Here is a 23,564-nt window from a genome sequence, read left to right on the forward strand (position 1 = left end):
AACTAGTGGACTTTTATAGCTAATACATATGGCAAACAAAATGTTCTTATTTAACACTTGACTTTTCTGGATCTAAATAATGGGAACCCTAATCTGCAGGCTCAGGGATGTATAGACGCCACATTCTCTGAGAGCTGGGTCACTTTCCTATTTACCTTCATACCCTCTCACAGTGCTTTGAACAGGGCAGTGCACACAACTGATGCTTAATACATATTTTTGGATGAAATGATGTGCACTTGCTTTCTCACCATTTTCCTGTATAACTGACAGAACATATGAAGGCACAGATTTATCATACGTAATTTTTTTTTCTTCCTTGAGACTTTTCTGGGCCCTAAACAGCTCCTACAACTGGGAGCAATAAAAGAAACCTAGGCAATGCTGGCATCCAAAAGACTTGCTAAGTGCAAAGCATGGTCACGTGAGAGGGCACAAAGCAGCCTGCAGAGCTGTCCAAAGGTACCTCTGGCACTTGAGCTGTTGACAACAGCTCAGCTTTGATGTCGCTTCATTTGCAAGAAAAAACAAAAACAAGAAAAGAGGTAAAAAAGAAAGGAAGGAAGGAAGAAAAAGAATTTGGAACTAATTATTAATATGGGTAACAGGATTTTGGGGGGTATTTTATTGAATTCTGCACATAACATTTGCAATGAAAACACTTTAAATTCAATGACAAATTTATAAAAGGGATCAGATGAAAATATCACATATTCAACTCACAGGTATATACTGATATTTACTTAACAGAAGGCCCAAAATTATTTTCAAGAACATCACAGAACATGGCATAAGAGCTTTAATTTAACTTTACATTGATATGTGATAAATCAACATAATTCAATGTCAAAGGAAGACAAATATAGAAAAATATAAAATATGATTTGATTTTATACTTTATTTGGAATTCCATTATTTATTATGTCATTGTTTAAGAATAATTATGATTTCATTCCATACAAAATAATATTTGTTTGATGAGGAGAATGAAATTTAAGGTAACAAAATTTTAAATTCTGATATACTATAGCTTATGTTCCACTTAATTATTCACAGTAACACTGCATTGCTAGTCAGTAAAAGTACAGAATGTATCACAAACTGTTGATTTACAAGGGAAAGCAGTTACAGTGTCTCTCTGTTGTTTGAAAAAATAATTAAAATATACGACTATGTCATGGATTAACACATGAATGTTCTCCAGATTCAAACTGAGCAGTCATCAGATTTTAATTTTATTTGGGAAATTACTTAAGTAGATTTTTAAATATATGCATAAAGTTTACCATATATTTGAACTATGGCTAAATGTTAATAACTCTGTTATCTAATATTTGATAACCAATTTTTTTCTGAACAGTTACAGGAAGTAATGACTTTTCTTAAAATAAAGATAGATTTTCTACCCACTCCCCCTTCCCTGTCCCCCCTAGTCCCAGAATACATGGGATGAAAAACCACAGGCTGAAAAGCAATTAACATGGTGGGTCTCAAACGATATTTTCTCTGAATTAGAATGTCTGCAGTTTCTTGGGTTGATTATTGCTTCTTTCAACTGTTCAGAAACCAGGCATTATGACGGATTTTTAAAAAAGGAAATTAGAAAGGAGATCAGGAAGAAGATAATTTTTCAGTCTAGCATTTTGACATCATACAGATTTAGTGTCGGTGGTCAGACTGTGGGGACTTAATATGTTTTAGATGGAAGATGTCTGGCTATCACCCTGTGGGAGGACTGTATTTTGGAAATACCTGAAAAGGTCTGACAATAACAGCAACAATGCCTTGTAGCTAACACCTGAATTTCTCCGATGTATCAATTAGAACTAAATTTCAGTCAAAATTTTGAAGATAATGGAAGTGATATAGGAAAATGAAAAGTGGAAAGAACGTGGGCTTTAAGGTCATCTGCTGGTCAGATGATCTTGGAAAAGTCACAATCTTTCTAAACCCTGGTTATTTAATCTCCAAACTTCAGATAGTATTATTATTTCATATAGGTATTTTAAAGATTAAATACGGTATGTGAATGATCTTTGCAAAGTATGAGACAATAAACAAATGTTACACAACTCTATGAAAACACTGAAGTGTTGTAGTTGTATTTGTTATTCTGATATCTGCATAATTACCATCTCTCTGTATAAGATTTCCAAAATGGATTCAAAAACATTTGGTATATTACATAGAAATACTACATACACTGTTTGCTTTCCCTTGTATGTGAAGCAACTTTTTAACAGAAATTACATCATTTTATGGGGTAGTTCCAAAAATGGTCTATACAGTGTCCTTAATAGGATATTCCTATTTGGTTTATAATCATACAATTTTATGGCATTTAGGAAAAACACTTTGAACAGTTAGTTTTAAGTAAACTAAATACTTAACCTCTGCACCCTAAACCTAGTATTATGAGATCACACCATGGAAACAATTTACCAGAAGAGATACTACTATGGTTTGGTTCTGTATGGTCTGTTCACAAATTGTTGTAAGATATGCTATTAACATAATATGCTAGAATCACCATTAGTAAATTTCATCAACTTTTAAAAAACGGATAAAATTACTTCTTACAAAGATCACTAACACTAATACGGAAGAGACTCGATTACATCTAAAGTGAAAATTCAGATTCACATAACCCAAATCGTCAGATTAAATATTTTAATGAATTGCTCCACTAGTCAAAACATACATTTTCTATTATGACAGAGGCCCTTAAAAACTGCCCCCTTTTCTGAATGGAAGGATATAAGACTATACTTCTGGACAAATAATCTTAGTATGACAAAATATTTCTGTATTATTCAAATGGGCTGCTATCATTTTAACAATTTCCCTAGTGTCCATATTTTAGCATCCTTCTATCCTAATAAAACCAGCAACCAGAATATACTCTTCTTTTACAACAGGTATAATCATTTCTTACCTATGTTGTGCAAAACCTATAACCTTTCTTTTTCCAGCTGTCCACTAAAGCCAAACAGAAGCGTTTGGGTTATCCCTGAATTTTGTTTCTCACTCCTGAGCAAAATTAATTACAATATGGCTCCATCCAGCCTCTTTTGTAGTCACAAAAGTTTACAAAATTTAGTGAATATTATTTTAAATTATAGTCGTTGTTTCTGGGACCAAATATTAACTTTTAAATGGGACAAAAATGCACCTTACAATCACCTACAGTTCCTTTGTAAGCAATAATATATTTAATTCTGATTCACCAAGTGTTTATTCAACTACAAAAAATTTAAATCGAAAGTTCACCTGAACAGACATTTCATTTAGATAACAACATCAAAAGATGAAATGATAAATCATAAGAATTAAGCTGTGGTCAACATCAAAATATTTACGTGTTTTACGTCTTGCCGAGGTCAATTAGCAATATTGGAGACATGAATGTTTGGATTTGCAGTCTGTTCAGTCACATGAGTAGAGATATATGCATCTTAGTGACTGTAGGGGAGCAGGACATGGACATGTTTATTATAACAATCTGAAAATGATGCAGAATTTTCAAAGATGTAAAGAACCAGACAGATTACTAAATTTAAAGTCTTCACTGCACATATAAAGAAATGAGGCTCAGAGAGGTTAAAGGGACTTCCCTAGGGCACGGGAGAGTTACTGGCAGAGCCAGCACGGAAGCACAGACACCTGCTTACGCTACCAAACTGCTGCTCATGCGGAAAGAATCAAGAGCTCATGAGGCAAACACTCCTATCTCTCCGACTTTTTCCCACCTTCTCTTACTCCCAGGGTTATAATGTTGAGTATGATAAAGCTCTGGTACAGTTTTAGCATTTCACACATGAGTTCAAATCACCTTACATCAAGTTAAATTAAAAAAATAACCTCTCTTCCTTTCCAGGTATTTCATTAGTCTGTTTCCATTCTGCAGAGTGATGTTTCTCCTTCTTCATGATCCCATCATAGACCAGTAACAATTCTTAGAGATGGAAAAAAAATCCAATTTCTTCTCTCACAATCAATTTGAAGAATGGTACATTTATGACACTTTCAAGACTTAAATCTTATTTCAATTTATTTTTTTTTCCTTCAGAAATACATAAGGAAATCTGAGTACTTAAGTATTCTTCAAAACCCTTTCAAATGAATAAAATGGAAATTTGGGGGCTGGAAAGGGCTTTGGAGATTATTTAACCCAGAACACCCATTTGGCAATTAGGAAGCTGAAGCATCTCGGTGGGAAGTGACTTATCTAGGGTCCCACAGGCAGAAAATGGGTAAGAATTCCGGTCTCCTAGAACAATACTATTTTTACTACCCATATTTGACATGACAGTTTCCTCATCTGGTACCACTCTGTGCTTTTATTGCAAAGGTTCAGGTTTTGCCTTTATTTGAAACTGTAGCCTGTAATAATAATGTAGACATGATATTAAACACACCATAATGTTTAAGGTTGTCTCATTGGTGTTTGATGAAGGTAGCTCCCGTGTCTATTTTGGTAACACCTTCTGATCCTTACTAAAATGTCTGCATGTCTAAGACCTCCTATTAGGACAGGTGATTGGTGATCCCGATAGCTGATGTGACCAGGCTGTGATCATCGCTTAGGAGTATTGAGGTGGCTGGAAATGGACTGACTGTTCTCTGGGCCAGTGTCTCTACTACGTGGCCTAACACAGAACAAAAACACGGTGGTGGCTATATTTTCACTTTAATCACAAATTACCCAGCTTGGAGGTTCACATAGCTCAAATCTGAGACAGCTGTCATTCTCTTACTTCATTATTTTCTAGAGTGATCTGGTCTCAAAGTTTTGACCACAGAGAAATTACCAGCAAAGTGTGCAAAATCCATTGTAGATGTTGCCTTAAAGAAAGTTACCTGGACTCTATCTCCTATCACCTTTGCTACCAGTAGGTATAAAACTGTTTCAGTTACTGATTCTTACATATTAACAATGAAATTCATCACCTGAATTTCCTTCTACAGTGTATCAAAAAGTACTATAATCTTGGCTTTCCTACCACAGTATTTTGATAGTGACTGAAAGTTGTTATGTATTTGAATAATAGGAGATTAGTTTTATGCATTTGTTCAGGTGTATTTTGAAAATAAAATATGGAAATGAAAAAAAGTCTTCTTTATACTAAATGTTCACAGTTTGACTTTCCATAAGGCTTATTAAATAATATACAAATAGCTACCATTCTGCTGAAATGTCACAGTAAATACATTAATAATGGCACAGAAGTGAAATGTCCTCAAAAGGGAAATCATTTTCATGACCTCCTAAATCTCTTTTCCAAATAAAACTTTGCTTTTCTTTTTAACTGAAAAAAGTTCCATTTCTAAAAGAATATAAAAATAGAAAATGAGTCAAGAAACTTTTACAGGTACAGCTTTTTAAGGAAATTCTATAAACATTAGATGAAATACTGTATATATCTTTTAAGAATGTGCTTTGTCTCACCACACCAAACATCGCATGAAAACAAAATTAAATGAGTATATTATCTATGAACTGTTGAAAAGTATAACTAAATACTAAAACTTTAGTTAAGATAGACAACTTAAACATATAAGTACTAATACACTCATTAAAGTTAAGCTCAGCTAAAACCTACCTACAAGACTAATTTGCAAATCTATCATTTTTGAATCAAAAAAATAAAAGAGTGTTTAACCAAGCAAGGCACATTTCTTTTAGGCAAGTCTGTCTTTAATACCATTTATCTGGGCACAGTTTAGACTTCACTTATTTACATATAAAAGGGCTAATTTATGTAGGAGAGCCTTTGGTAAAAAACACACTTTCACAAATAAAGTTGCACACAACCCAGAGCATAGAAGGTAACATTAATATACATCATGATTAAACACAGTCCAGTAATTAACCAAAAGAAAAAAAAACAGTAATAAGCTGGCTTGTTGGAAACAAACATTTAGGCTTTCTTTATCAGCAGTACTGAGATTAGTTTTTGGATGATTAAATTCCATCAAAATGTCAAAAGGTTGAAATGATACCTTAATCTTTTTAATGTTCTTCTTTCTCTCTTGGTCAATATCTTGTATATTGCACACAATTTGAAGAGAATCTTCCAGCTTCAGAGCTGTTTCCTTTATATGTCAGAGGCATGTTATTTAATGTCGACTGAAACAAAAATATGTGCTGGCAGACAGATCACTGCCCATCAGCGATATAACCAACACTGTATTCTTGATTTAGGCAATTTAAAAAGAGCATCCTACCGGTCAGTGCTGCTCTACAGTTCCTTATGTGGGGCTCTTCAGGTATCTGTTGGACAGAGTAAACACAGTAATTTACTGTATATTGTTTTTTTTTTTAATTGTAGACTTTATGTCAATACAAAATATTCTATTTATTACACTTTTCAAAACTTTATTTTTTTACTGTTATCTTGAAAAGCTTAAGCAATTTAACTTTCTAAATGTATTAACCACATATCGAGTACTTTTAATTTATAAGTGAGAAAAAGTTTCAGAGTATGTTGGAATTATTAACTTTTCCCTCCTTATTAATAATGACCTCCAAATGTAGTCCAAACCAATGTGATTGTTTTTTGAATAGGAAAATGTATCCTCATCTTTAGAACCATCTTAAAGGAACTGAGTACCTACTGATTTTTAGAAAAATACATGTATCAATTTTCTTGATGCATTTTCAAGGGTTTGTTTCTTTTCCAGCTGTACATCCCACTGAGGTAATCTAAGAGGAGAACTCCCTTGAACTGAATAGAAATCCCATGTTCAGGTAAGTGTTACGGAGAGGGGAAAAAAGGAGGGAGAGACTCAGAATGAGTACTTTGACAACCATGTTCTAAGTACTGCAGATGGGCATGTCTGTAGATTATCCTGTCATTACAGATAACTTTCAAATCTGTTAATCCTTTAAAATATGAACTCTGAGCAGTTATATACCACTTAAAGAAATAAAAAAATTAAGACAATAACCACTTAACCAGTGTCTGTGGAGAACCAAGAAATTAAGTTTATTGCTTTCTTTCCCCCAACTACACACAAAAAATTATTTAGAAATTCTGACAGTGGAGTGTTTCTTTAAAAATAGCATAAGGCAGTACAGCTGTCTTGTTTGCTGCTACATTCAGAACCTAGACTGCTGTCTGGCACATAGTAGACAATTTATACGCTAAGTGAATGAATAAATCCCCATTACTTTGTACAGTGTCTACTCATAGGAGCCACTTAGTAAACATATATAAATGGATATATATATAGAGAGAGAGATTTATGTACTCTAAAGATTTAATAACTCTGATACTTATAAAGACAAAACTAGAAAATCCTAAACCCAGCCTCAGGTTTCAATATGTGAATATTATCCACCATGATACATAGAGAAGACTGTTCCCCTTATGTACTCCTGGTTTTAGCAGGTGTCTCAGAACCAGTGGTAACCACCTGATGATGGTGACCTGGAATTTGAGTGCGCTTTTTATGTAAGAATCATTCACTCACTAAATGACATGTATGTCCACTGTGCTGGGAAATTATCTAGTGAAAACCTTCCCTTTTGGCCTGGATTATACTTGCTCATCCTTCACGAAAGATATAATTTCTTCTTAACACTGGTCTTTAGTCAAAAAGCAAGAGTACATTCTTGCATCACAATACACCTCATGTTCATTATGAAAGTTTGAAAATTAAAGTGGTCTGATAGTAACTGATGACTACTAGTTACGAGAAATTACAAGTAACAAGTAACAGGAATGATATGATAACCTTTTTATTTCCTCAGTGCCCCGCTTCTGCTCAGTGCTTCTGCAGCTTTGGTTATCTTGAGATGGTTCTATTATGCTATTCTTTTCTTGATACACCCTTTTTATATCAGGGGCTTGGGTTTTTTAAACTCATGTGTCAATACCTGCCTCAAGGCTCTTGGGATTATTAAGTCTGGTACACCTTGGCATCCTAGCAGACTGTAGATATGGAGGGGGTTGCCATTCAACAGAAACAGAAATAAAAGTGATATTTAGATGGTAATCATCATGTTTATATTAGTAGCTAAGAAATGAGTTGAAGGGTTTAGAAAAATGGACATTGACTTAAGCATCAAAATTGATTGCACAAAAAGAGAGAAAGGAAGTATAATAGAAAATGGGGACTCATAATTGAAGATATTTGACCAAATAAATGTTCTGACATATAAAGCAAGAAAAAAGGGAAAGAATAGTCAAATTTCAATAATCATCAAGTTTGTGAAGCAGTAATTAATACATCCACCAGGGCCTGAATGAGAGAGGTACAGATATTCGGCTTACCTGTTAGCCTCACTAACTTGTATTTGATGAGGAAAAAGTTGAAATCATTCTGTTACATGTGGTTTTACGGGAACTTTGTTTTCATGTGCCTGTACTTTGACATCTATTAAATAACTTGGAGTTGGCTGCACACCAACAACTTCTACAAATTCTATCAATTAAATGGTCATGAATTAGCCCCAAGGACTAGAAAGATTTCTTGTTAAATTATGTATAATTCTCTGATTGGCCTCTTGGAAATTATGTACTATTGGCAAGCAAAAAACGTTTAAACTCACTCAGTAATTAAAATTGATAATGTGCTAAGAGGTGAGATTTGTCAAAAATCTGAAAAGTCATGAGAAAATGAGCTGTGAGACGTAAGCAATAATACTTTGAGCGGTATTTAGGTCTACTAAAAATAAATCTCCTCAATTCACATAGTTACATAGTAAAATAAATTGCTCTTTCAAAATGAGTTAAAATGTTTGCAGGTAAAAAGTTCACAGAATCTACGTATAAAGCGATTCAAACATAGTTCTTACTTGGAGAAATTATTTCTGTCTGTGGTTTTTAGTTGCTTACTACATTTTGAAATCTGACATATAATCACTCTTACTTAAAATGATTTTAATTATGATTTCTTATAAAAGTAATATATTAGTAAATTCATCAAATACACATTTCTATTCCTAAATACACCAGGTATTTTGTTTTGTCCTGTAGTCTTAAACGAGGTAAATATAAAATGAAATTTTATAAGAGGCATGTGAGGCTGCCTCTTAAATATCTAATACCTCAGTATACCAGGTTATAATAGAAAAGCCAGAAAAACCCACATTGAGTTAAATAATAGAAATAAAAAATGTTACAATTCCTCACACAAAACCAGAAAAAAAAATGGGTAAAAGAAAGAAATGACAAGTATTCATTTCAATTCTCTGTTCTGTGTCATTTTCTTAAAAAGTCCTAACAATGTATCCTCAGAAGAGAGAAATGACCTCTGTCCTATGTGGGCTTAACTATACAAAGGGATAGAAGGTGAAAAGAATTTCTAAGTTCTTCTGGTCTACATATGTAATATCAAGCACATATGTTAGCTTTCATCAATTTGGAGACAAATTTGGTAAGGAAATTGTGCCACTTGGGTGTGCAGAGGCAACGTCCAAGTGAATCTCTGGTCTAATTTGACTGAGAAATGCAGGAAAGGAAAAAATTCAGAAGAGGTGTGGAGAAAGTTCCTCTCTATTCATGTCAGGAGAATCCCCATCTCCTACAGCAGAGGAAAGTGTATTTGTTACAATACTGCCTAAAATCATGGCAATATCTGCCATATTCAATTGTATCAACGTTTTAATTAGTTTCAGTAATTCCATATTACATATGTTGGTTTTTCAAAGCTGCCAGGAATCTCTTGCTACCAATATACGCAACTGGATTTCCCCTCGCCTTCCATCTTGTTTTATTTAGGAGCAGCTTAAGGTTTGCCATTGTAACAATCACTCTAAGAATTTGCTCCTATTTATCATGGATTCAACGTCCCCATCTTCTTTCATATACGAACAAATCACTAAAAAACAGCCAATTTTGCAGCCACTGTGGAAAACAGTATGGAGGTTCCTTAAAAAACTAAAAATAGAGTTACCATATGATCTAGCAATCCCACTCCTGGGCATATATCCTGAAAAGATGAGCTCTAATTTGAAAAGATACATGCACCCCAATATTCACAGCAGCACTATTTACAATAGTCAAGACATGGAAGCAACCTAAGGGTCCATCAACAAATGAATGGATAAGGAAGATGTGGTATAAACAATGGAATATTAGCCATGAAAAAGAATAAAATAATGCCATTTGCAGCAACATGGATGCACCTAGAGATTATCATACTAAGTGAAGTAAGCCAGATAGAGAAAGATAATATTATATGGTAACACTTCTATGTGGAATCTAAACATTCAGTACAAATGAACTTATTTACAAAACAGAAACAGATTCATAGACATAGAACACAAACATATGGTTACCAAGGGGAAGGGAGTGGAGGGATAAATTGGGAATACGAGATTAACAGATGCACACTACCATATATAAAATAGAAAAAAAAATAGCCAATTTTTATGATCCTGTCATATTACTTGACAACTATATGAAAAGTTAGGTTATTTTGTAAAAGAAGTAATTTTATCCAGTAAGGACTTACGTGCAACAATATAATTCTTTAATGTGATTCATTGATGAAATCTCTAATGCTTTATTCAATCAGTTTCCATAGTTAATGAAGACCCCACGAATGTTTAAGGACTCACCATTAACTGAAGCCAAGACTGAACTTACAGGGAAGTTGTTTTTTTTTTTTTTTAATGTGTGCTAGATAGGTAAGTTCCTAGATATACCATTGACTTGTTCTGATTTTTACTGTCTGTACTACTCGGGTCAATTAGTCAACAAGTATATACTGAATGTCATTTATAAACAGCATTCTATTAGCTATTAGGTCTCTGTGAAGCATTTGACTTCCAGATACCCTTGGTGATTAGGAGTGATATCGCATATTAATGTTATATTTAAAATATTTATATTAAGGACATCCATCCCCATAATTGGGTGGGTAAACCTGCTGGAGCATGTTTTGTCAAATAGAAGTCTTTTCCAGTGAGCCAACTGCAAGAAATTTTATTCAGAAGAGCATGGTGAGGAGTATAACCCTTACAGTGACAAAATGAAGCACAGATACACAACTGGCACATTCTGTTTATAGTTTAAAAACACTCAAACTGGAATGCTATTTCCTTTCTATCATCCCTCCCTTAAATAAATACTTACTAAGCACCAACTTTATTCCAGGTCATATTCTAAGTCTTGGGGGATACAGAACCGATGAACAGACAAAAATCCTGTTTTCATGGAAGGGAAGGGAAGACAACAATAAACAAAGTAAAATATCTAACATTTTAGAGGAGGAAATAAGGATATAGGGAGTGCTGGGGGGCTGCAGTTTTAAACAGAACAGCCAGGGAAGGTTTCACTGAGACAGTGGCACCTAAAAAGGTGAAGGCATGAGCCATGCAGGTGTCAGATGCCAGCACCGTCCAGGCAGGGGAACGAGAAGCACAAAGACCTGAAGAAGAGCATGCCTGGTGTATTTGAGGAAGAGCAAGGAGGCCAGTGCAGCTGCAGTGTTAAGAGGAGTCAGAAATGAGGTCAGAAGGGTAAGAGGGGCTAGATCAGGTAGGGCCTTGCCAGCCACTGAGAGGCCTTTAGTGTGTATTCTGTGTGAAATGGGGGAGCCAAAGAGGGTTTTGCCATGAAGAAGTAACATGATCTGACAAGTGTTTTAAAAGGACAATTCTGCCTGCTATGCTGAGAACAGACTCAAGCAGGGGAAAGGACAGAAGCTAGGGGACTGGTCTGGAGGGTACTGTAAAAATCCACGTGAGAGATAATGATGGCTTGGATGGTGGCAGAAGTGGTAAGACTCTGGAGACATCTTAAAAGGGGAGCCAACAGGATTTGCAAATAGATTGGATGGGGTAGGGGTGGGTGAGAGAAAGATAATCCAAAGGATTTTAGCTTGAGCAACTAGAAAATTGAAGTTGCAAGTAATGGAGATGAGGAAGAAGGCAGGAGGCATTAGCTTGACGGTGGGGCGGGGGTGGGGGTGGAGAGGAGAAAGAAGCTCAGTTTTGAACATGTTAAGTTTGAGATATCCATTAGCTGTGCAAGTGGAGACAAGTAGACCCCTGGAAATTCAATCCGGAGTTCAGGAGAGAGGTCCAAGTGGGAGATATAAACACGCATACAGATATAGTCTAAAGCTAAAACGATAAGACTGAATGCAGAGGGAGGAGCCGAGGTGGCAGAGTAGAGAGACTCACAGCTCACCCTCTCCCACAAATATACCAAGAATTACATCTACAAACCCACTGAAATACACAGAACACCTACTGAGCTCTGGCAGAGTGTCTCTTGCTTCAAAATACAGGATTCTCACAAAATCCAATAAACAAAAAGCTCATACTGCATAGCACGAGGAACTATATTTAATATCTTGTAGTAACTTATGGTGAAAAAGAATATGAAAACGAATATATGTATGTTCATGTATGACTGAAGCATTATGCTGTACACCAGAAATTGATACAACATTGTAAACTGATTATATTTCAATAAAATATATGTATATGTGTGTTTGTGTATATATATGTGTGTGTGTATATATATATGTATATGTGTATGTACGTGTATATATATATATGACTGAATGCAGACAGAAAAGAGGTCCAGGGACTAATCCATGGTGCAGGGGTCCTCCAACATGAAGACCCAGGGGAGATGAGGAAGAATCAGTAAAGAGATTCAGAAGGAGAGGCCTGAGAGGTAGGAAGAAAATCCAGAGCGCAGCATCCTGGAAGTTAAATAAAAAATTTCTTCTCAGGAGCGGGGGAGTATTCTATAGTGCCAAATGCTTCTGATGGGTCAAATGAAATGAGTACTGAGAATGGCCACTGGGTGTAGCTACAGGAGGTCACCAGTGACCCTGAAAAGTACATTTTTGGTGAGGTAGTGGGGTGAAAGCGTGTCTTGAGCAGATTCAGGAGAGAATGAGAAGGGATTCAATGGTGAACAAAGAGAGACACAGTCCCCAACCTCATAGAAGAAATAGACATTAATCATATACCACAAATTAATACAGAATGACAGCTACATCAAGATAACATTTAATTCATTCTACGACTTACTTTTTTAGATTTGAGCATCTAAGAAATTGGGGTGCACCTTAAAATCACTGACATTTTCCCTCATAACTGGCAGCAGTTTTCCTTTTTTAAATGGAATATAAAATAATGGTGGTTCTTAAATTTGATGAAATATACCATAATGGGGAATTGATAAAACCAGAGTCATGAGAGATGTCTTGGAGGAAGTACTGAAGTAAAGATAGAAGTATATGAGGTGAGGAGGGGAGGAAGGGGCTAACAGTGAACATTTGCAAAGATCCCTGTTGCTTAAGGCCAAAAGGGAACCTATTCCATAACAGGAAGAAGACCAGGGTTGCTGGAGTCCAACAGAATGAGGGGAGGAGCACAGGGAAAGGATAAGGCTAGATAGGAGGGCTGAGCCAGATCATGTGGGGCCATGAGGGCTATGTTAAGCATTTGCGTCTCTATCTTAAGAACAAGAAAAAAGACCTTGAAAGAATTTTAAGCAAAGGGAGGTGACAGAATCAGATTTGAGTCTCAAGAAGATCGTTCTGGCTACCAGGTGGAGAATGGGTCAGACTGGCCACAGGAAATGTGGGGAAGCCAGTTAAGAGAACTTCATCCCGACTCAGGATAGAGGTGACAGTAGTGTGGACTAAAGTGGTGGCGGCAGCGATGTAGAAAAGTCAATTCTTTTCAGAGATACTTAGGAAGCGAAATGACAAAACTCAGTGATAGACTGAATGTATTTACTACTTTTATGACTCTATTACTACATAAATAGGTACATTGAGAATACTAGGCAATAAACCTGCCTCTTAAGCAAGGTTTTAAAAAATAAAAATGATTTGTAAATGTTTCTGCTGCACATATGAATGAAAATCAATATTTTGGAAATTCACTGATTTTCAGAAAAACAATTAGACTGTTTAGATCTACAGACAAAAAGTAAATAAATCTTAGGATAAGGAATAACTTATAAACAGATGAAGTGTGTGTGTGTAATAAATAACCCCCAATGGCTTCTATTCCAAATTAAATTAAATGCTTTAATTTAAGGAACACATTAAATGTATAAAACTAAGAATCTTAGGATGCTTAAAGAACAGGTGTTTAATATAAACTTAATGAAAAACAAGTGAAATAGGAGTGCTGATTGACATATAACACATAGGTACAATGCTGACTTTCATTCAGAAGAGTTGGTGGGGATCTCCATAGAGATTCCCCAGAGACTTTGTGCTCGCAAGGGAAGGGTGAGGGTGAGGGTCGGGGCTCCTGGAGGAGAAAAAGCTTCACTCCATTCCCTATCACCACACTGGGGGGTAAGATCCCTGTATCTGCAAAGTCAGAGACCTGAATGCACAGATTTATTCCTAACATCGTTTAGATAAGATAAAACATGACTTTTTTTTTTTGTTCACTTAACTGCTACCTTACTAACTATCAGAATCCTGGGATTTACTTTTCAGGCAAGAGTTCCTATTCTGCACTATTTAGGTTGCAACAATAATAAAGGGGCTCCCAAGAAAATGATGGAGCCTCTTTTCCAGGTCTCTTCTTTAATGCATTTGCTAGTTAACGGTGCAAAATCTGAAAGGTAGGGAAAAACTCATCCAGTTCAAAAAGGAGAAAACCATGAAACTGTTTCTTTGTAAAATGTTTTTTTCTTTACAATTTCGAAGACAAAATTAGTTCATAGCATTGCTGAAAACAAAGACAAATATTTGAAAACTTTCCAACCTGTCTAAATCACTTAAATTATATTTGCAAGGTGAGCATGAGTATCAAAAAATATTGTTATCACATATACTCTATGGCAATGGCTATTTCTTGGCAGGAGGTTAGGGGCTGGGACACAGTGGTAAGGTTTGGGTTCTGCATGGCTTTCCCTCCCTTCTTCCTACCTCCTCTGACTGGCCTTCTCTTAAAGATGATCAACCACTCCCAGCAGGTTATAAAAACACAAGTGATTTCATTAAAATACATAAAACTGCTAAACAAAATGTAGGAAATTAGTTGTACAAAAACAATAGCTTTATCCTCCTTAGTTTAAAAGGCCAAATACAAAACAGGAAGGGAAAAAAACCCACCTGAAAATGTAATCCCTAAATATCCTCTTCCCCATTCTTACGCTCCTCACCTCTATCTCACAGTGCTTCCCTAAGTCTTCAGACTGGGGGGGCACCTGTGTTGCTTTGCATTTCTTAGTGGGAGAGGCTATCACTTCTATTCACAGCTGAGAGGTGGGAAGAACTTGGAACTGCTGTAGAAAATGTTGACATTTTAAATGCATAGAAGCCAGTACATTATAGTTATGGCTCTCAAACGAATAGACTATTGGTGAGTATTTTATACATTGGATTTATATACTATCAGCAAAGCAATGACTTGAGCATGTTACACTCCAAGGAAACAACAAGTTTCATGTAAATGAAGCACAACTTTAAATGTCTTCATACTGTACATTTAAAATTTCAATTCTGAAATTTTATTTCAAAATTTAGAAATAACTGATACAACACACCTCTTATATGTAGCCATTTGTGATTATGTCCCTTTAGTTGGTGGGTGGTTAAATTTGTTATAATATCAGTTTAAAACACCATACAAGAAATAAAACGGTAACAATGTTGTTGTCTTGATTTTTGCTTTCGCCAGCTGTAGGGTGTATACACTTTTCCCAGGGTGTTGAAGGATATGCCCTGATCCAGTTACACCTCCTCCCATGAATCCCTTGTATACACAGACATATGTATACCTTTCAACATCCAAGACACACAGTTGAGCCCAGTGAAGTCTGCGGTTTGGCAAAGCTAATTGGCATGTGTAAACCTGGACTCATTAACATTCTGCTCTAAGCCCAACTCACTATCCATTTTCATTTTTTAAATGCCTTAGGACCTTAGGGAAAAGGCTACAACTATTATGTGGGACACAATTATATTCTAATTTTTTTTTAAGCACAGAGGCTCTTAAAGACTCATGGAGTGGTTAGGTAAGGCAATACCACCACAAATTTCAATGAAATGGCAGTCTTCATCTGCTTTCAATGCTTTTGTTCTAAGTAATTTCCTCTTTCTTAATAAGGGAGAGTCAAAATGTTTACACTACTTTCTGGCATGGCTCTTCAGTAACCTAAACAAATTATAAGAAGATGGAAAAACAACAATCTGCATAATACTATCATCTGTTGTAGATTAAAACACAGGAAAATAGGAAATTTAATCTTAAAACTGAAAAACATCCATTGTTTTAGCAGGTATCACTACTATCATTATACTTTCTGGGTACTATAATATTAAATCCAGATAAATCAATTATGTTAGAAAATAATCTTTTATTACTAGAAGAGTCCATCTCTTCATCTGATTTAAACAATATATTTGGTCCCTCTGGTTAAAAATATCTGATGGTTAGGAAAAGGGTTAATTTTCAGTACATTGAATGGATTAGGTTTCTGGAGATATGATCGTTACATGAATTCATTATTTAGTAACATGGGCTGAAGGCAAACCTGTAAGTATAAGAAATTTATTTTCTCAATCTCTTTCAAGTTACTCAATAAAAGGAACACGGTTTTGGGGGCCAAAATGACCTACTTTAAATCATGCTGGGTCTCTCCTAGCTGTGAAGTCTTAGGGAAATCACTTAGCATTAACCATCTACTTTTTACCCTCCTAAGACAGGGTTAATACCACTTACCTTGCAGAGTTGAGAAGTGTCCTGGACGTAGTTGATCCTTAATAAATCGTAATTATTATTGATATTATAGAAAGTCAATAGGAAGACACAGATTATTTATGTATTTCATATCATTCACAAAGCTTGATATTAATTATACAACACCTGTGTGTAATGATCACAATAATAATCTCTTGGCAAAATCTCTGATGTAATATACCTGCATTAACATTTCGTATTCACAACAACCCTATGAGGTATTATTTATTATCCTCATTTTACAAATAAGGAAACTGAGGCACAGAGTGATTAGGTAATTTGCTCAAGGTCATGCAGTCAAGTCAGGATTCAAACCCTGGCAATATGACTGTAGAACTTATGCTTTAAACCACTTCATTAAAAACCTCAAAATAACATGAATGTAAGATAACAGCCATTCACTCATCAATTATGAACTGAATACAAACAAGGTGCTACATTCAGTGCTGGACATGACAATCCAAAACTTTGCCAAGACCTGTGCAGATCCTGTAACCTTCAAGGAGCTTACAATATGGTGACTAGCAGCAACAATGCTACCTCAAAGTTATGACTCAAAAGCCATATTTTTCTGGATTTAAAAAAAAGTCTCCTTTGTATTACTGCTATTTAAAAACCACACGATTCCAAAAATTATGGCACAACCATAATTTACTTACAAACTAATCGGAGTTTCTACATCTTCTGAATAAATGTGAATAAAATTGTCACTGCACTGTTCATCTTTATGTTAAGATCTTTTAAGAAGAGATACAAAAATATTCTTACGTAATTACTATAGTGTGTCTACCATATTGCCACCAAATGTGTTATAAAAAGAATTTCTGGTAATGAAAAATACCAAAAGTTTGGTCACAAGGTGGATCAATGTTAAAGGTAACTCAAACAACTAGCAAAGGGAACAACTAGCAAAGGGAACTAGATAAAGCAGTTCTATTTCGAAGCACATATATAAGAAAAATGACTCTATGACCAGGCAGGTACACAGATTTCCTGACTCAATTTTTTTTTTTGTCTTTTCCTTCTTCTTCCCCCTCTTTTGGTCTTAATCACTACTTTTCATTTCTCAAATGCACAAATAATAAAGTAAGTAGGCTTCTGACTACTTGAAAATATTTTATGAGCTTTAAAAATAGGATTACTCTCATTTATTCTAGGATACAGTAGTTATACCCATCAAACCAAAAAGGAATTATGGATAATGTGTAATGTATAACTTATACAATGTATATAAAATAAAATGATTGTGTTAAAATAAAATGGTACCCTTATTGCAATTTTAACGATCTTTGTTTCAAAGAACTGTACTACTGCATACCACTAAATAATTGTGTAAATAAAAACTGGACCAATAATCTCACAGCAGTTCTGCCTTTTATCATTTTTTTTTCCCCAAGGCAAACAGGTTGTTCAGAAGCCAAGTAAAAGGAATGGAATCATCTTCAGCTCAGTTTGGGTGAAGGTTATTGTGAAGAGAAATGACTTTTTTCTTCATTCTTTTACCAAACAAACAAAAACGGGAAAGGAACCAAAGAATAGTTAGCAACATGAACATCAAACAGAAAAGGTGTTATAAATGATCTTTAAAAGGCGCCTATGTAATGAATATGAAACTATTGATTTTGCAAGTTATCACAAATCTAGATGCGAATGGCATTCCCGGTTCCCTGTACAAAAAAAGGGAGGGCTCTCAGCTACCCACACAGTGCTCACCTGATTCTGTCTGTCTTCTGGCAACCCCTGGCATATGGATGAAACTTGCAGGTATTTTCCCAAGGTTTGGTTACTTCCCGTCCCTCTTTTTTATTGCTTGTCTGCAATTCCTTCAGTTAAAAGTGTGCATCCTTTGTATTTTTCAAGTATATTTAGTTTTTCAAGCACTGTGATGCTGACAGTGTTGTTGTGGAATCTGAGTTGTTTTTTTTTTTTTTTAAAGAGGATATCTGAAGGTCCCTTGTGGTAAGATTTCAGGTATACTGATTGAATCTTTCATTTGTTTATGTGCAGAACACTTTTACATTTGTTTTTAAATTTCATTTGTTGGCTTGAAACTTCTTGGGGAAAGAAAACAGTAGAGAAGCATCTTTTAAAATGATTGCCCAATTACTGGCATTTAATTCAAATCACGGCTTACTGTGGTGTATATTTAACATTCCAATGACGATATTTTCCTTTTTGATTCAGTCATTATGGGATGACATCAGTGATTTTCTGGCAGTAAAAATATGCATTTTGTGATTCATTTCGCCACCTTGGATTCTCAGACTTAACTTTATTTGTGCGGTTTATTTAAACAGTGGTTTTCCTTGTGAAATCCTGTAAGTAGGAACCATCTGGAAAGGTTCCTGTGGAAACGGCAGGGGCTAGGGGGTGGGGCTAGAGAGCAAGAGATGCCATGACAACCTTTTTCGGGTTTCCTGGGAAACATGGGTTGCTATGGGAACTGCATCAGTCAGGTCCGAATTAGTAACTTCCGCTGGAAGGAGTGTCTGCCACTTTAATCTTCTTGTGATACTGCAGAAGATTATCTCTCAGACGCATTAGGAAATTTTTTTGTTTCTCTCAGCAGCACTGAAAACATCTGTTTCTAGACTTTGATAGATGTTAGCTGGAGTGCACACAGAATTTCACAGGAATCTGTTAGTCTAATACTTTCGAAATGCTTACCAAGTCCCAAAGAGTTAAATTATTGAGTCAGATCAGAGCATCTTGGGCACTTCCCTTTGTTCAAAATCGTAGAGATCCTTAAATTTTCAGGAGGGGGGTGTTGCAAATGGAAATTCCAGTTGAAAACCAAATAAACTTATGGTGGGTTTACAACTCATTGTTCTAATTAGACTTTTCATCCACATATCCACAGTGTAGGCAACTGAACTAAATATTCAATAATGTTGAAGGGTCCATCAAACTGAAGCATCATTTAAGTATGTGCCTGCTTTACTTAGTAAACAAACAACTGCTTTTCGATTCTGAGGTTAAACAGTTACTCTAACTGTTCTTTAGTTTCATTTCCTCCCGGGATGTACAGTTTTTTTTTTTTCACAGAGCTTGTACTAAAAATCAAGTTTAAAGTAAGTTTGTTGTCGGAAATATTGAGAGGGAGAGGGGAAAAAAATAAGAGAGCTGAGAGAATGCAGCCCACTTGCAAAACAGACACCTGTTTCAGTATGAAGCAGTAGGGAGAGGGAGAATGAAGTGTGCTTTCCACTTCTTCATGTCCTTTCATTGATGAATGGTCTGGAAATGTATAAAACAAGGGCATACACAGACCAAGGGGGCAAGTTCCACACAATACTGAGCACAGCATGTCACTTGTTTTATATATTAAACATCAGTAAATATCTTTTTGATGTTGACACAGGAGTTGGGATTATTGTTCGTGGTGCAGGTGGCCGTGGAATTGCCCGTTTTGAAAGGGGTCTGGGGGAAAGCGCTATGGTTCATACCTCCCTCTTCGATCACCATATACTCCGACTTACTCAGAGTCGAGTTACTCCTCGCTTTCCGGAGCTCCTCGGCTGAAGACGAGAGGTGCTGGCAACTTCCCACGTGCATGTACTGGGCTTGCTCTTCCCCTTCTGTCTCCCGGTGGTAGAAGTAATTGAAGTTGGAAACAATCACAGGGACTGGCAGAGCAATGGTCAAGACACCAGCGATGGCGCAGAGTGACCCCACAATCTTGCCCCCTATGGTCACTGGATGCATGTCACCGTAACCCACTGTTGTCATGGTTACCACGGCCCACCAGAAGGCATCTGGAATACTGCTAAAACCTGAAGTGGGGTCGTCTGCCTCGGCAAAGTAGACTGCACTGGAGAAGAGGATGACCCCAATAAAGAGGAAAAAGATGAGCAGTCCCAACTCCCGCATGGAAGCCTTCAGCGTCTGCCCCAGGATCTGCAGCCCCTTGGAGTGGCGGGAGAGCTTGAAGATGCGGAAGACCCTTACCAGGCGGATGACCCTCAGGATAGCCAGGGACATGGCTTGCTGTCCATTGCCCTGTCGTTCAGCCAGCTCAGTGCCCAGAGTGATGAAGTAAGGGATGATGGCCACGATGTCTATCAGGTTCATGATATTTCGCGAAAAGGTGGCTTTGCTGGGGCAAGCAAAGAACCGCACCAGCAGCTCAAAGGAGAACCAGATGATGCACAGGGTCTCCACCACGAAGAAGGGATCCGAGAAGCTGGAGGCTCCCGCGGGTGCCCCCGACGTGTTGTTGCTGGCCGCCTCGAACAGCTCCTGCGACGGCGAGGCAGGGTAGTACTTCTCATCGCGGAACTCAGGCAGCGTCTCCAGGCAGAAGATGACAATGGAGATGAGGATGACGAGCACGGACACGATCGCGATGCCCCGGGCCGGCCCGGAGCTCTCCGGGTACTCGAAGAGCAGCCACACCTGGCGCTGGAAATCCCGAAGGGGCAGGGGCCGCTCCTCCTCCCGCAGGAAGCCCTCGTCCTCGCGGAACTTCTCCATGGCCTCCTCGCCCAGCTGGTAGAAGCGGATCTCCTCGGAGAAGATGTCGATGGGCACATTGACCGGCCGGCGGATGCGGCCCCCGGACTGATAGTAGTAGAGGATGGCGTCGAAGCTGGGCCGGTTGCGGTCGAAGAAGTACTCGTTGCGGAGCGGGTCGAAGTACCTCATGCGCCGCTTGGGGTCGCCCAGCAGCGTCTCCGGGAACTGGCAGAGGGTCTTGAGCTGCGTCTCAAAGCGCAGCCCCGAGATGTTGATGACCACGCGCTCCCCGCAGCAGTCCTGCTCGCCGGCGGCCGGCAGCGCAGGCGGCAGCGGCTCGTAGCGGTCGCAGCCGCCGCCGCCACCGCCACCGCCACCGCAGCCGCCCTGAGGCGGGTCCCCGCCGCCGTCGGCCGCCTCCGGCTCCAGCAGGTGGTCCGCGGGCACCACCGTCATGTCGGGCCGCAGCTCGGGGCCCGCGGCGGGCTCGGCGTAGCCGGGGTTCACCAGCGTGCGGGCGCCGCCGCCGCCGCCGCGGCTCGCGGGGTGCTGCGGAGGGTGGGCGCGGTGGCGGGCGGCCGGCGGCGGCGGCGGCGAGCGCAGGAGGCTGAGGTGCTCGTCCATGCGGCGGGGAAGAGGCGGCGGCGCGGGGCTGGCTCGCTCCTCCTCACGCTCCCCGCCCCTTCGCCGCCTCCGTCAACCCGCCAAGTCCGCCGCCTGTTGCTGCTGCTGCCGCCGCCGCCGCCGCGATGCTCCGTGTGGGTCTGGCGCGGTCCGCTGGGCTCCTCAAAAGAGTCGCCTCCTCAGCCCTCCTCCTTACCCCCGCCCGCCCCCGCCCTCTACCCCGCGGGGCGCGCGCCCGCCTCTCCGCGTCCCCTTCGGATTCCCGCCCACCGCGCGGGCGCGCGCCCCGCTCCCCGGAGCACCCGGCCCCTCCCCTCCCCACCGCCCTCCTCGCTCCTCTGGGTCACCCGAGCGCCCACGATTTGCACTTCAGTGTCCCCCCGGGAGACCTCGTCCGGCCGAGCCGGCCCTCGAGGGTCAACGCCCTCCTCGCCCGGCCCCCCGAGGCCGCGTCCCAGGCGCCAGGCTTCGCAGTCGGCTCTGGGCAACACTGCAGCCTGCGGGCGCTGGCCTCCTGGCCCGGCAAGCTCCACCTGGGCCCGCGGTGGGGGCGGGCTCCGCGCGGCCGAGGGGGCCCAAGGGGGGGCGGGCCGGGTGGGGGGACTGGGACGTGCCCTGGGCCCGCAGCGCTGGCGAGGGAGGGAGTGGCAGGCCAGGTGGGCGCCCTGCGGAAGAGGCAAGCCGGGTGCCAGTATCCTGAGCCCACCTGAGGGTGAAAGATCGCCAGGCTGAGAGGGCTCTAAGTAATTTGGCTCCTTGTTGAATGAGAAGCCCAGCGGAGTAGTGGGTACTGACGAGTTACACACCCGGAGTCTGAAGAAAATGGTCGTTTAAGGCATACAGGGCTTTGCTTCTGTAGTGAATAGTTCACACTACCTTTCGTCGCTGAGATTTCAGCCATTGGGAAGACTCAAAGAGCAAGTTTCCGGTTGGGTTTGGAGAGGACAGCCTGGTCTTTTCAGTACAGTGAGATTTCCTGTCGGTGGGAATATAGGAGTAAATTCACATCCCATCCTAAGTCTGTGGTGGGAGGGACAGGAGCGAGACCGGTACCTAGACCCTCTGTTGATATTCAACCGCTGGCCTTGCCGCAGGGAATTTGCCACGCTCTAGTTGTTAAACTGCGAGAACATTCGTTCCACAACCTTTATCTCTGTTTGATTCTGGCCTGGAGATAATAACTTAAAGTTACCCCTTTGAACCTGCATTATTTCTCCAAATTGTTGAGGTCACTTTGATCACAATTTCTGTTCCAGACATTTTAGCAACTCCAATTTAGCGTCAATCCTACGCTTAAAAAAACATATTTCAGATTCTATCATTCAGCTCATTTACAGAAGAGGAAGTGTTTTGCAGACAACTCCCTCCCTATCCTATCTTAGCTGACAGTTTGGCTTCAAGTAAGAGTGATTTGTGGTCATTGCTTCCACAATACTCCCACCTATGAGGTTCTCTAGGGCAGAGCCAGATCTTACCCAATTTATATTCCTGGCAACTACCAAAATGCCTGATAAACAGTAGGAACTCAGTATATGTTTGTTGAATTAATTCCCCAACAAGTAATTCTCTGTGTTTCTATCTGCTCTGGAGTGTCAACATTTCTTTTTATTCTGAGCCCAAGACCACTGGAATTCCTGGGACGAGGGATGAGGAGAAACTGACCTCACAGTACTGTACATTACTTAGTTATTCCGCAGGGTTTCCTTCCCCCTCTGCCGCTTCTGAGTACAACAAGCACCCATGTTTGTTTTACTGGCCTCTTATCTTCCACTTTGCCTTCAGGTCAGGGCCAGGCACT

The 23,564-nt window shown here is 39.2% G+C and overlaps 1 protein-coding gene across 1 annotated transcript; it reads right to left on the minus strand.

Moving 5' to 3' along the window:
- Positions 1–598: 598 nt before the first annotated feature.
- Positions 599–21,958, minus strand: KCNA3 (potassium voltage-gated channel subfamily A member 3). The gene is made up of 2 exons (XM_010948283.3): positions 18,401–21,958; positions 599–6,274 (listed from the first exon to the last, which is right to left on the minus strand). Exon 1 carries the CDS (start codon positions 21,764–21,766, stop codon positions 20,012–20,014), a length of 1,755 nt encoding a protein of 584 aa, XP_010946585.2. The 5' UTR covers positions 21,767–21,958; the 3' UTR covers positions 599–6,274; positions 18,401–20,011.
- Between the last annotated feature and the right edge of the window lie 1,606 nt (positions 21,959–23,564).

This window comes from Camelus bactrianus, chromosome 9, assembly GCF_048773025.1.
Source record: "Camelus bactrianus isolate YW-2024 breed Bactrian camel chromosome 9, ASM4877302v1, whole genome shotgun sequence".
NCBI lineage: Eukaryota > Metazoa > Chordata > Mammalia > Artiodactyla > Camelidae > Camelus > Camelus bactrianus.

Coding starts and splice junctions, on each gene's coding strand:
- KCNA3 (XM_010948283.3), bottom strand. CDS start 21,766: ATGGACGAGCACCTCAGCCTCCTGCGCTCGCCGCCGCCGCCGCCGGCC.